Source organism: Equus caballus, chromosome 7, assembly GCF_041296265.1.
Source record: "Equus caballus isolate H_3958 breed thoroughbred chromosome 7, TB-T2T, whole genome shotgun sequence".
Lineage (NCBI taxonomy): Eukaryota > Metazoa > Chordata > Mammalia > Perissodactyla > Equidae > Equus > Equus caballus.
Window position 1 is genome coordinate 68,143,646 of NC_091690.1, and position 13,420 is coordinate 68,157,065.

Sequence of the window (13,420 nt, forward strand, 5' to 3'; positions counted from 1 at the left end):
CAAGGGGCATCCCTGCTGCATCCCTTCTGGTCCAGGACCACAGCATCGCACATCTTGAGAGGGTACCATTCACCTCTGTGGGCTTCCTGGGGACCATCCTCACTGGAGTTGAGCTTTCAGCCACTGTGCTGCCTCAGCAGATCTCGGCCTCTGGGGGAAAGGTGTGGCTGGAGTGCAGGGTCCAGGGAGGGAGCTGATGAGAGATGAGGCTGGAAAGACAGGTGTGGATCAAATTCTGAAGGGCTTTGTGGACCCTACGTGGGCTTGATTCTGAAGGTAGCCGTTTATAATAAGGAAGTGATCCTTTCAGATGGGTTTCTGTTTCTTTTTCTTTTCTTCTACTCCTACCCTACCCCCGACTCCCACCAGATTTGCTTTGTAACTCGTTGGCATAAAAGGTTGAGTTACCTAAAAAGCAGAGAATGCTGCTTCTTCCCCTAAAAATAGCCATAACAGTGATAGTGCCTCACAGTTGATTGTGCTTGATGGTTTCCAGAAAGCTGTCTCCTGAGTCAAGGAAGAGCACAGCCTTTGGAATATCACCCCCATCTTGATCTGGATCCTATGCTCACTGATTCTCAGACTCCTCTGTGAAATACAGGATTCTCGTGAGGAACAAATGAAGTGGAGTGCTTTGTAAACTGTGAACCTCAGAAATGGTTCCTTCTCCTTGATTGCCTCATTTGATATCACAATAGCTCTGTGGGACCCTTAATAAACGATTTCCCCCATTTGACAGATGAGAAAACTGAGGCTCAAAGAGGTTAAGTGACATGTCCATGGATGTCTTAGTCTTAGGCTTTTTGAAATCGAGGCAGTGGCCCTGATGATCTCTGAATCTCCTTTGGGGCTAGTCTCCTGTTTTCTTGAAGAACAGCCCACGTTTGCAGCTGAATAGCTTTATCATCCTGTCCTACAGTATCTGAGAAGCCTGACAACTGTCCTGCGTTCCATCTCCATCCCCTTCAGCTCAAACTGGCAGTGTTCCTTCTGGGATGGCTGATTAGGTCCATGGTTCACACCCGTATTAATCTTTTTATCAAATGGTCAGTCAGCCCCACTCTTGGTGTTCTCTTCCGGACATACTTTCTCATTTTTTGCAATTTGGACAGGCTGAGGATGTTTCATATCTTTTTTTTTTTTTTTTTTTCATTTTTCTCCCCAAAGCCCCCCGGTACATAGTTGTGTATTCTTTTGTTGTGGGTTCTTCTAGTTGTGGCATGTGGGACGCTGCCTCAGCGTGGTCTGATGAGCAGTGCCATGTCCGCGCCCAGGATTCGAACCAACGAAACACTGGGCCGCCTGCAGCAGAGCGCGCGAACTTAACCACTCGGCCACGGGGCCAGCCCCAGATGTTTCATATCTTTAAGTTATGGTTTCTTTTTGCTTAACAATTCCTTCTTCAATTCATTTCTGTCTTCTCGCATTTTACTCTAAGAGTCAAGAAAATCAAGCCGCTCCTTCAACACTTGGCTTACAGGCCTCCTCAGCTAAATATCCAATTTCATCACTCACCGGTTCCACCTTCTACAGAGCACTGGAGCACAAGTGCTCTGCCGCTTTATCACAAGGATCACCTTTTCTGCATTGTCCAGTAACAGGTCCCTCATTTCTGTCTGAGACCTCATCAGAATTGCCCTTTATGTTCGTATTTTACCAACATTCTGTACATAATTATTTATGTATTCTCTAAGAAGATGTAAGCTTTCTCTACACTTCTTTTCTTTCTGAATGCTTACCAGAATCACCTGTAACAGGCCCTTCATGGCAATAGAGGCTTTTCCTAGCATGCACCTCAAAACTCTTCCAGACTCTACCCGTTCCCCAGATCCAAAGATGCTTCCACGTTTTTAGGTATTTGTCGCAGCATCACCACACTTTTGGGTACCAATTTCTTAGCTTGGGCTGCTAAAACAAAGTACCATTGCATGGGTGGCTTAAACAGCAAACATTTATTTCTCACAGTTCTGGAGGCTGGGAGATCCCAGAGGAAGGTGTCGGCAGATTCGGTGTCTGGTAAGGGCCCTCTTCTTAGTTCACAGATAGCCAGCTTGTTGTACTTCCTCACATGGAGGACTGAGAGCGAGCTACCTCACCTATCTCTTCTTCTAAGGTCACTAAGAATCGAGGACTCCACCCTCACATCCTCATCTAAACCTAATTAAGCCCCCAAAACCATCCCATTGGAGGTTAGGGCCTCAGTATGTGAATTTCAGGGGGACACAAACATGCAGTCCATAACAATGGTCCTGTGGTTAATGAAACTAGAATTGAATCCAGTTTCCTGACTTCTTCCCCCGCATAATATCGTCAGCTTCCAGAGCCCAGGCTTTCTGTGAGCAGAGCTTAGCTGGATGGTAGTTAAGAGTTACCTCCAGGACTTGCCTCATTTGTGGCATCACTAGAAACTTTATTTCTTTGTAAATAACATCGGCTTAACCTTGTGCCATTGGGCAGTTTACTTACCTGCTCTAAGTTTTTCATCTGTAAATTTGGTGATGATAACACCTATTGCTCTAAGTAGTTGAGGGAGTAAATAAAATACTTATCTTAATTCCCTCATCTATAAACTGGGGATAATAATAGTACTTGCTCTGTACTATTGGGTTGTGAGGATTAGCTGCATTAACAGATTTAGAGTGCTCCGAAGAGTGCCTGGTACACAGTAAGTGCTCAGGAAGTGTTAATGGTGGTTTTTAATTCCCCCAGACACCAGCATGGCTCATTGCCTTTTACTTAAAGGTCGCACTTCTCCCTGAGTCCATCACTGGCCAGCTGGTCTAAAATTTCACCATTCTGTCTAAAATGTCACCACTGTCCCCACATACATAGGCCATGGGCCCCTTCCTGGCTTTATGTGTTCTCCGATTTATCACCATCTTTGTAAACTATATATACTATGTACAGTGATATGTAATTAGTGGTTCTCAAATTTTAGCATCTATCAGAATCACCTGGAGAGTTAGTGAAATCAGATTGCTGGGCCCCACCCAAGGGTTCGTGAATCGGTAAGTCTGGGGCAGGGCTTGAAAATTTTGATTTCTAACAAATTTCCAGGTGATGCTGAAGCTGCTGGTCCTGGACCGCACTTTGAAAACCACCGCCCTAAAAGTATCAAAGAAACAATGTGCAGCTGGTGACAACGGAGGCTAGTCTTTCTTTATTGTCTCTCTTACTAGGATTTACGCTCACGGGGACAGGGATTTTGTCTGTTTCTTTTGTTGATGTATCTCTGGCACCTAGGTAGATGCTCAATAATCCCTGTTGAGTAAATATGCACGGCAGGCTTTAATCTGTGCGATTGCCAGCGCCCACTGACCGTCTCTCTCGCCCCCTCCCGTGCGGTGCCGTCGCTGACCGCGCGCGTGTTTGTGCCCTAGATCACCCGGGCGGTCTGCAGAACCCCTCGCGGCTCCGGACGCCGCCGCCGCCGCTCTCGCACGCCCACACCCCCAACCAGCACCACGCAGCCTCCATTAACTCCCTGAACCGGGGCAACTTCACGCCGAGGAGCAACCCCAGCCCGGCCCCGACGGACCACTCGCTCTCCGGAGAGCCCCCTGCCGGCGGCGCCCAGGAGCCGGCCCACGCTCAGGACAACTGGCTGCTCAACAGCAACATCCCCCTGGAGACCAGGTGCGGGGCCGACGGGCGGGCCGGGCTGAGGCCGCGAGGGGCGGCGGGCGGGCAGGCGAACTGAGACCCCAGGGTTCTGGTGGGGCCCTTCTGTGTGTCCACCACCTGCCTTGGCCCTGGAAGCTGGAAGCCTGGGAATTAAACAGCCCGAGGTCCAGGGCTAGCTTGCCACTTACCGAAGGGATGACCTTGGTCAAGTAGCTAAACCCCTGTATGCCTCTCTTCCCTTGTCTACACAATAGGGATGCTGCTGGCAGGAAAGGGCTGTTGTAAAAGTAGATGAGAGCTGGTGTGTGTGAAGGTGGCTGGCACAGGTGTGCGGCCGAGAGCAGGCTCTGGGTCAGGGTTGGATATGGGCCCACACCTCTGCCTTTCCCTGTGATTTGGTCACCCTGTGCCTGGTGTGGGGCCTGCCTGACCTGTGATGGGTGCTCAGTAGATGCTCTCCCTCTACTTCTCTCCTGCTGGCCTATCCCCTTTATACCCCAAACCCTAATAATCCCTGACATTGATACATCAGCTTTTGGTTACAAGGGCTTTCAAATGTGTGACATGATGTAATCCTCACAACTTTATGAAGGGCTGTTATTATTGTATCCCATTTGGGAGTTTCAGAAGCTGAGAATCAGAGAGGGTCGGTGACTAGCTCAGGTCACATAGGCAGTCAGTATACAGGTGAGATTTGAATCTAGGTTGCCTGACTCCGTGCGCAGTGCCATTCCCTGCACTGCAGCCACCTTCTTCGAGTCTCTCCTGGCTTGGACCCCTCCACCTCTCTCTCTTCCAAATTTGTAAGATGCTTCCTTCAGTTCAGGGACTTCAGTCAGTATCAGTTCTGTGGCCATCCTCTTTCCCTCTGCTAGGCCACTGTTTTTCCAAAATGAAAATGATTTTTTTTTTTATGATTATAAAAACCATACAAACTCACTGGAGAAAATGTAGAAAGCTGTAAAGATGAAAATTAGATTTAGCCATAATCCTGCCCCTCTGAGATAAGCACTATTGACTCTGGGGGCATAAACTTTCCCCACTTTCTCTAAACTGAAGATGAAATGTCCCAGGCTGGCACAAGTGGAACCTCTTAATCTTCTACCCTATTTCTTAAAGTAGTGGGAAACATAGATTTTATTTTCTCAAACTCCTGTTCTTTATCTGTGAAGAGGACAAAAGTCATACTACGTTTAAGGAAGTGAAATTAATCTCTATGGAAAGTGTACCTATCTGACTCTGCCTGCCTCGTAACCAGGATATTCATACACTGAGCTTCTGGGGTCTAGTGAGAGAAAATCAACATCTTTTTATGCCATTTTACTCCTATAGAAGCGTTTACCCAAGAGCAAATTTCTCAGAGATACAGCCCAACCTGCCCCACCCCCAGTCTCTTAATTAATATGTTTCTGTTGACATCCTTTAAAATCATGTATGACTTTTCCCTACCTGTCTCCTTTGCTCTCATCAGTGACAGCGTTGGATAATTTATGTCATCTCACCTAGAGTAGCTTAATCAGATCTCCGTTATGTCCAGTGTGCTTATTGAATGACTGCACATGGCTGAAAGAAGCTGCCAATAATCGATGGTTCTTATTCTCTGCATGAAACATGGTACCACTCCCTCTGCTTAGAGGTTCGTTTTTCTCCCTTAGGATCAAAGTAGGTGATTCTCCAGGTTTTCCAAGGGAAAGGAAGATAGAGGATGAGCTGCAGGGATGTTTTCCTTTTGGTTAGTTTGAGATGTGGCGGTGGTCCCAGCTTACTTCTCATTCTTCACCAGCCAGTGCTCACCTGCCATTCTGACTCTCTCTCCTCCCACATCCATTGCTCAGACCACATGGAACTTTGGGTTTTTTTCTTTCTACTTTATTACTACAAAGGTTCACTGTATAACAAGTGTAAAATGGAAATAAGCAAGAGAAGAAAATCACCCATGTCTACCACCAAATGATATACATTGTTAACATGTTGGCTTAGACTCATTTACCATTTTATATATATCCATACACATATATAACATAATTATATATATATTTAATATTCAGTATGTGTATGTGTACATATATGTCTATTTATCAGCCTTCCCCTAAATTCTCATTCCTTTCATGCCTCTGTGCCTTTGCAAATGCTCTTCACAACTCTCTGCCTGAGCTGCCCTCCTCCTCTCTTCTTGACCTAGCAAAGTCCTACTTATTCTTGAAGATCCAGATGAAATGTTTGAGGTAGGTTTCCTCTGTGACCCCTGAGTTCTATGCAACTAAAGAGGGCCTGAAACTAGGAGAGGTGCCTAATACGGTGGATAACACAGTTAGAATTCTGGATCTTAATACTGACCTTAACTGATTGATGGTACGGAACCAACAAGATGCAGTTTCAGGGGGATCAGTGTCAAGTTGGGCAGATAGAATCATAAGTAACTTGGACCAACTTGGTGAGGTGGGACGAGCATGGGCTTTAGAGTCAGGTGGACCTGGATTCCTACGTTGGCTTTAGCACTTACTAGCCGGGCAAGTTCCTTGACATCCCTGAACCTTGATTTCCCCATCTGTAAATTGGAACAAGAATTCACGCCTCTCAAAGAGGTTGGGAGCAGGTAAAGGAAATATCCTATGAGAAGCACACAGCACACTGCCTGGCATTGAAAGACATGCAGTGAAAACTACTTCCCATTTTTTCATATACATCTGCTTCCTGCTTTCATAGACATCAACGCTGTGAAGAAGAAAGTCATTCAAAAGATATCTTTTGAGCCCCCTACTCACCAAAGGAGTTGAGAGGAAATGGTAGGTTGTGCCTCTTCTCTACTTTGGAGAAGTAAGTTTGGCCCTCATTTTTTGAGGACATAAGTGATGGTCCATCCACTGTGGTGAGTTGTTCAAAGCACAGATGTTAGGGTCAGATCCACTTCATGCCCCAACCCCCACCCACTGCTCCCTAGCTGTGAACCTAGACCTTAAATTTCTTCATCTCTAAAAGGAAGAAAATATTAGTAATTTCCTGCTCTGATTATCTGTTGCAGCATAAACTACTCCCAAACTTAGTGACTTAAAAAAACAACAATTGGTTATACTTCACAGTGTGAGTCAGGAGTTCAGGAAGAGCTCAGCTAGACTTTTCTTCTGCTCCACGTGCTGTTGACTGGGGTCAGTCAGTGGTATTTAGCTGTCAGCTGGGTGAGTCTAAGGATCCAAGATGGCTTCACTCACATGCCCTACACCCTGGAGGAGATAACTGGAAAGCTGGGCTCAGTGGGATCCCTCTCCCTCTGATGTGGTCTCAGGGCCTCTCCGCACGGTCTTCCCAGTGGGAAGCTGTGCTTCACACTCAGCAGCTCAGGCTCCATGGCACCGAGACAGGAGCTGTTGATCCTCCTAAAGGGTTGACTTGGAACTGGCATAGCATCACTTCCATCATGTTCTGTTGGCCAGCCACCTTCAAGGGGAGGGACAACAGACTCCACTTCTCAAAGGGAAAACTGCCAAGAGTGCTCAGCTACCTTTAATCCGCCACACTGCCTCATAAGGCTGTTACAGCAATTACATAAAATAATGTTGAAGACATCTTAGCACACAAAAGTGCTCCACTGCTTAATATGTAGTACTTGTTGTTCAGTAAATATTCACTGAATGCCTACTGTGTGCCTAGCAGCTAAGACATTTAAGAGAGCAGACCCTTGCAGTAGGATAAGTGCTATGCTGGAGGTAAGCATAGGGAATGTGTGTTTTCATTGCCTCGGGATCCCCAGCACACAACACAACTTGTGGACTTGCCACCTGGTGGGTGCTTGATAAATCTTAGCACACAGGTGAAACGGATGAATTTTGGAACAAATGAATGAATAAATATACTTAACCAAGTCTAGCTGGGTTAAAAGGAAGACTTCCCAGTGGACCTGGTGCTGGGCAACTGAGAGCTGAAGAGCAAGCAGGAGTCCCTAGGTAGAGCTGGGGAGGAAGGGAGGGCCTGACGGAGGCACAGCTGAGCAAAGACGGAGAAGCTCGGGAGACAGGGCCTATCTGAGATCGTTGTCCTCAACAGCTTTTGCCAAGCCTCACCAGAATGAGGGAGCCTCCTGATGCCAGAGAAATAGTCACAGGCCCTTCCCTAATTGTCCCACTGAGTCTGTGTGGAGAGTCTGAATAAATAGCTGAGCAAATACCGTAACAGCTGGTAGAATGACCAGGAGTGAGTTAGAATGCATACTGGCAGGAAAAGAAAGGCTAGCAGAAGGACGAAGGAGAGAGAGGATCAGTTAACCTGCTCCTTTCTCTGCACCCTCTGTGCCTTTGACGCTCCACAAGGGTAACCAAGTCCCCTAGGGAGGAAACTGGCCTACCTGCACTCCCTCCAGCTCAGGTAAGACGTTCCTTTAAGTCTCATGGTGCATCTGTGGTCCATTCTGATGGGATCCATGCATTCAGGTCCCCCAAACCCTGATCCACTTGTTTCAGACTCTGCAGCATCAGACACTTACTTGATTTCACAGCCAGAGCAGAAGGCTGCCAGACCTTGGCTCTAGCTCATCTGATCTGATTTGGGAGCCTGGGGTCCATTTTATGGTCGTGCACAATTTGGGGAAAAACCCTGCCCACCCTCAGAGATGGGAGACCATCCTGGTGGTCTCCAGCCCAGCCCTGGTGTGGTTGCCAGAACGACACACAGTATCTTCTGGTGGGCTGGGCCAACCCCTGAGCATTGCAGGGAGGTGGGTGGACAGATGTCCCTGTCATTTGATGATTCAGTCACAAATGTGCCTAAGACACAACCACTGCCATATAAGAAACTCCTGGTCTCGTAAGGGAGGCAGATCCGTAAATGAATTAATGAAGACAGTGCATTCTGGATAAGGCTTTGACTGGGGGAGTACTCTGAGCAGAGAGGGGCATCAAGTAACAGTCATAACACTCATAGAGCCCTTATGGGGGGACTTGAATGAGCTGCCAACCAGGGAAGCTCATTAGAGACAGCATGCCCAGGGTTTTTACTGGGGGCTGGTCACATAGACACCCCCTGCCTGGCAAGTTCCCAAATTCCAGACTCCCAGAAGGAAAGCAGGTGTTCAGCATAAACCATATGGTTTGTACAAATAGTTTAGGCACAGTGAGTTAGCCTCTCTTATCAGTTAATGGTGGGAACCCTCCTGAAACCCAGGTTCCCAGACACCAGCCCAGGTGTCTTTCAAAGAAGAGCAGTCAGCAGTGCTCCTTAACTCTTTTCCGCACAGCTAGGTAGTCTTACTATCATCCCCACTTAGAGGTGAAGAATCTGAAGCACAGAAAACTTAAGTAACTTGCCTAAGGAACCACAGCCTGTAAGTAGCAGGGCCAGGATCCTATGCCCAGGCCAGCTGGCTCCTCACCACTGTCTGATGCCGCCTTCCTGATTACTAAAGGTGGCTTCTCAGCACATGCATTGGTAGGAATTTGCAGGGGAGAAAGAAATTCTGAGATGAGGGACAGTTGTGCAAAGGCACAGAGCCAGGAGAGAGCTTGTCATTTTGGAGAGATGGCTAAGAGTTGGGTAAAGTGGGAGCACAGGGGCATCATGGAGATGACAGTAAATGGGGATCAGTAATGAAGGGCCTTGAGTTGCATGAACAGGAGGTTGCACTTTTCCCTGTGGGCATGGGGGCTGGGGCTGGTAGAATGAGGGGCGAGTAGCTATCAACATTTTTTTTTTTTTTTTGAGGAAGATTAGCCCTGAGCTAACTACTGCCAGTCCTCCTCTTTTTGCTGAGGAAGCCTGGCTCTGAGCTAACATCCTTGCCCATCTTCCTCCAGTTTATACGTGGGACGCCTACCACAGCATGGCTGCCAAGCAGTGCCATGTCCGCACCCGGGATCCGAACCAGCGAACCCCGGGCCGCCGAGAAGCGGAACGTGCGAACTTAACCGCTGTGCCACCGGGCCGGCCCCAGCTATCAACATTTTTTAAGTAGGAGAATGACATTATAGGATTGGCCTTTTAGAAGGATCACTGTGGCCTAGAAAACCTGGTGCATTTTCCCTTCTCTGTTCATCCGTTTGCTCAAAGGCCAGCTCCATTACTAACCATAAGTGTGGTCTTGGCTGAGTCTCTGATACCCTGAATCCCTTGTTGATCTCAGCTACCTAGTGTGGAGTGTGAGCCCTGCCTGTCCTACCCTACTGGGTGGCTGTCCCAGGACTTTGTGGATGGAGACACAGTCCAAGACACTGGGCTCGTTGTGAGAAGATGGGCTATTGAACAGAGCAGCTCGGAGAACTACTGGCCACTTCCTTCTCCAAAGCCATTTGTTATGCCCTTGGGAGGCAAGTTCAGCCTGCCCCAAGTCTAAGATGGCCCTGGAAGCCCCTGTCTCAGGCAGCTCAGGGACTCTCCTGTCAGGCTTTAAGGGGAGCCCATCCCCTCCCAACCCTGAGAAAAGCTTTAAGAGCCACACAGCACTTGGCTGCAGTTCCCTCTCACTCAGTAACTCTGTCCTTAGAGGCCACTTGGGGCTATGAGGTCAGAGAGATCTGGGTTTGAGTCCTGTCTCTACCTTTTCATTGTTGCATGACCTTGAGCAGTCACTTAACCTATCTGGGCCTCAGCTTCCATAACTGTAAAATGAGTTAACAACACCCCACAATGGGCGATGACCCTGGTGTCCATACCTGAGCTCTCAGCAGCAGTGAGCTGGACCACACAGGACTGTGACCCAGAGGGAGCTCAGCAGCTTAGGATCCCCATCAGGAAGTCCTTAAAACGTTTATTTTTCACAAGAACTAGAAACCCAGAGTGCTGGGGGTTGGGAGTAGATAGGAAATTTACGGGGGAACCTTGAGCTGGGAATCAGGGCATTGGGCTTTAGTTTCAGCTCTGCCGCTGACTTGCTGTGTCTATGGGAGCAAGACACATGTCTCTCTGGGCCTCCGTTTTCTCATCAGTCAAATGAGGCCTAATAACTTGACCCAGAACTAAGTTTTAAAGTACAGAGTAAGGTTATTTCAAGGCAGTGGTAGCATTCTGAACAGGCTGCATTTTCAGCAAAGGCTCGTGTCCCCCCAAATTCCCGAGTGATCTGAATGGTTAATATCTGAGTTAGATGAGCGTGGAAGATCTTCCAGAAAATCTTATACCCTGTCACGCTAGAAACGCTTTCTTCTGCTGCATTGCCTCTTCCGTTGTCCTAATAGATCTGTATTTTTAGGAGATAATTGTCTGTTCTCTCTCTCTTTAAATAACTGTTTCTTTTTAAATTATAAAGGCAAAAATAAAAATCGCTCTTGACCCAGACACCGGAAAATTCCCCACTGTTAACATTTTGATCTTAATCCTTTGTCTTTTTCCTCTGAGTCTGTTTCTTTGTTTGATGGGTTTTAAGGTACAGGTTTGACTCTCTGAGAGCACAGTCCTAGCCTAGTGATGCAGACCAGAGCCTGGGTGTTCTCGGAGCCGGCCCTGCAGCTGGCCTCAGGCCCCGCGGGACAGGGAGAGCTTTGCCCTGGGCTCTCTGGGCAGGCGCAGTGAGGGCCTCCTCAGGCTGGGCCATATGGACTGTCGAAAGACTGAACATTCCCTCCTGGAAGGCAGAGAATGGAGGAAATAATAATAAAACACCACCTGTGCTACCCTCAATTAAACCCCAACTGTGTGCCTGCAGGATGCCAGGCACGCTTCCCTTTGTATGCCCCACCATTCACAGGAGTCCACAAATATTTACTGAGTGCCTGCTGCCGTGTAGCAGGCACTCTGCTAGAATCTGGGCACATGGGCAGTGAATAAGACTAATAAGATCTCTGCCCTCGTGGAACTTAAATTGCATTAGGAAATAAAGACAATAAGCAGATATATATATACACGTTGTGTGTGTGTGTGTGTGTCTAGTCCCGCGAGGAAACTAAAGCAATGCACAGGGCCAGGTGATTGGGAAGAGTAGGCTGGGAGCTCTTGTACTCAGGGTGAGAAGGGAGGGAAGATGTAGATGTTTGGGGGAAGGTGATTTAGGCAAATGAGAGCAAAGGCTTAGCTTGTTGGAGAAACAGCAAGGAAGCCAGTGTATGCATAGCACAGAAAATGAGGTTGGAGAGGTAGCAGGGGCCCGGATCTTGTAAGACCTTGTGGCCCTGGTAGGGACTGTGGTTTGTTCTTGTGAAGCCATTGGAGGATTGAGAGCAGAGAAGAGGCATGATCCCAATTATACTTTAGGTTCTCTAAGGAGAATCAGCATCCCATTTTATGAATGCTCAGAGTTGACTCTTCTGCCCGAGGCTGGTGATTGTTGGAGCTGGGACCTGTCTGACCCCAGGGCCTGTGTGCCTCCTGCTGTGCCCCGAGGCCACCTGCCTGCAGGCAGAAATGAGGCCACTCTGAGCGACTCCCACACCCCTGCGGTTCCTCGCAGGCTCTGTGGGAGCAAAGCAGCCTGCTGCCCAGGCAACAGAACCCAGACACCTTCAGGATTCTCTTGAAGGGGAGGTCCCCACCACCACAGCAGTGCTCAGTGGTCCCGGCTGCAAAACAGTGTTGCCTTGTGCTCTCACTGCCCCTGGGAATGTTAGCACAATGGTCCTTACAGCCCTTCCTCATTTTGGTCTGTGAGGCTGGCCAAGGGGCAAAGCCACAGACTGGGCAGTGACTCAGGGTTTTGAGCAGAGAGGGCCTGAGCTCTGGGCTCAGACAAACCCAAATTCTATTCCAGCTCTGCTGCCTGCTTACTCTATGATAGGACCTTAGAAAAGTTACTTCTCTGGGCCTTGCTTGCTACGAAACAAAGATGGTAGTACGGACTTTGTAGGGTTGTTGTGAGGAATAAGATCGACTTTGGGTACTAGTTGCCGAGTTCTAGAGCAGTGAATAGTGTATGGGAGATGCAGGGTAGAGAACTGCTATTATATTTACCATTAGTTCCTCTGTAATACTTGTTTAGCCCTTAAAAACTCTTCCAATGTTATCTCTGTCCTGTAACAACCTTGTGAGCTTAGTATTGTTATCCCCATCTTACAGATAAAGGAAGTAAGATTAGGAGAGGTTAAGGTTTTTACCCAAAGTAACACAGCAATGAAGTGGCAGAAAAGGGACTTGAATTTGGGTTTTCTGGTTCTTAAAACCTGGTCAAAGTCAGAAGAAAGGTCCTGGCAGGGCTGGACCAAAAGGTTACCTTTGTGCAGTGATTCCTTCCCTCAGGTGCCCACAACAGGCTGAAGCCACCACTGGCTTGTCAGAAACCATTCACTACAGGGTTTTCAAGTGAGATGGCAACAGTCCCGAAAATACCAGAAAACAGGATGCAGGGCACTTGAGTGTGATTGATGCCACTTAGCAGGTGTGGTTGAGACCAAAAAAAAAGCAAGCATGTCTATCTTCATTATGGCTTAGAATAGGTAAAGTTGCAAAATGCTATGCTGCCCTCAGGGCAGTTAGGGGGACAAAAGAGCCACCCCTCCCCCCGCTTCTTCTATAGGGGACCATTCTCACCAATCAGTCATCACCCAGGCCCCTGCTCTGCTAAAGGACTGTGACAGCCCAGATATCATCAGCATCAACCTGGAGGCTTGTGAGAAATGCAGATTCTCAGGCCCCACACTCATGTACTGACTCAAGATCTCTGGGGGTGGGCCTCAGCAATGCACAGCTCTCCAGAAGATTCTGGTGCTTACTTAAGTTTGAGAACCATTGCCTAGAAAGAAAATGGCCCCAAATGTTTATCTGGCTTTTTTCTTTTGGACTCGCAAAATGAGTGTCTCCAGCTATTGTTTAAGCTGATGTAGGCAGCATCGAGTAGGAGAAAAAACTCAGGCTTTAGAACCACATCAACCTGAGCTCAAAGTCC

General features: G+C 47.9%; 1 protein-coding gene across 35 annotated transcripts in view; it reads left to right on the plus strand.

The window, feature by feature from the left end:
- TENM4 (teneurin transmembrane protein 4) overlaps positions 1-13,420 on the plus strand; it is a 2,707,421-nt gene that overhangs the window by 2,449,440 nt on the left and 244,561 nt on the right. For all 35 annotated transcript variants that reach the window (XM_070274304.1, XM_070274303.1, XM_070274305.1 and 32 more), the window contains one exon: positions 3,381-3,636. In XM_070274304.1, the coding sequence (XP_070130405.1) occupies positions 3,381-3,636 (256 nt within the window). The remainder of the gene's footprint in view (positions 1-3,380; positions 3,637-13,420) is intronic.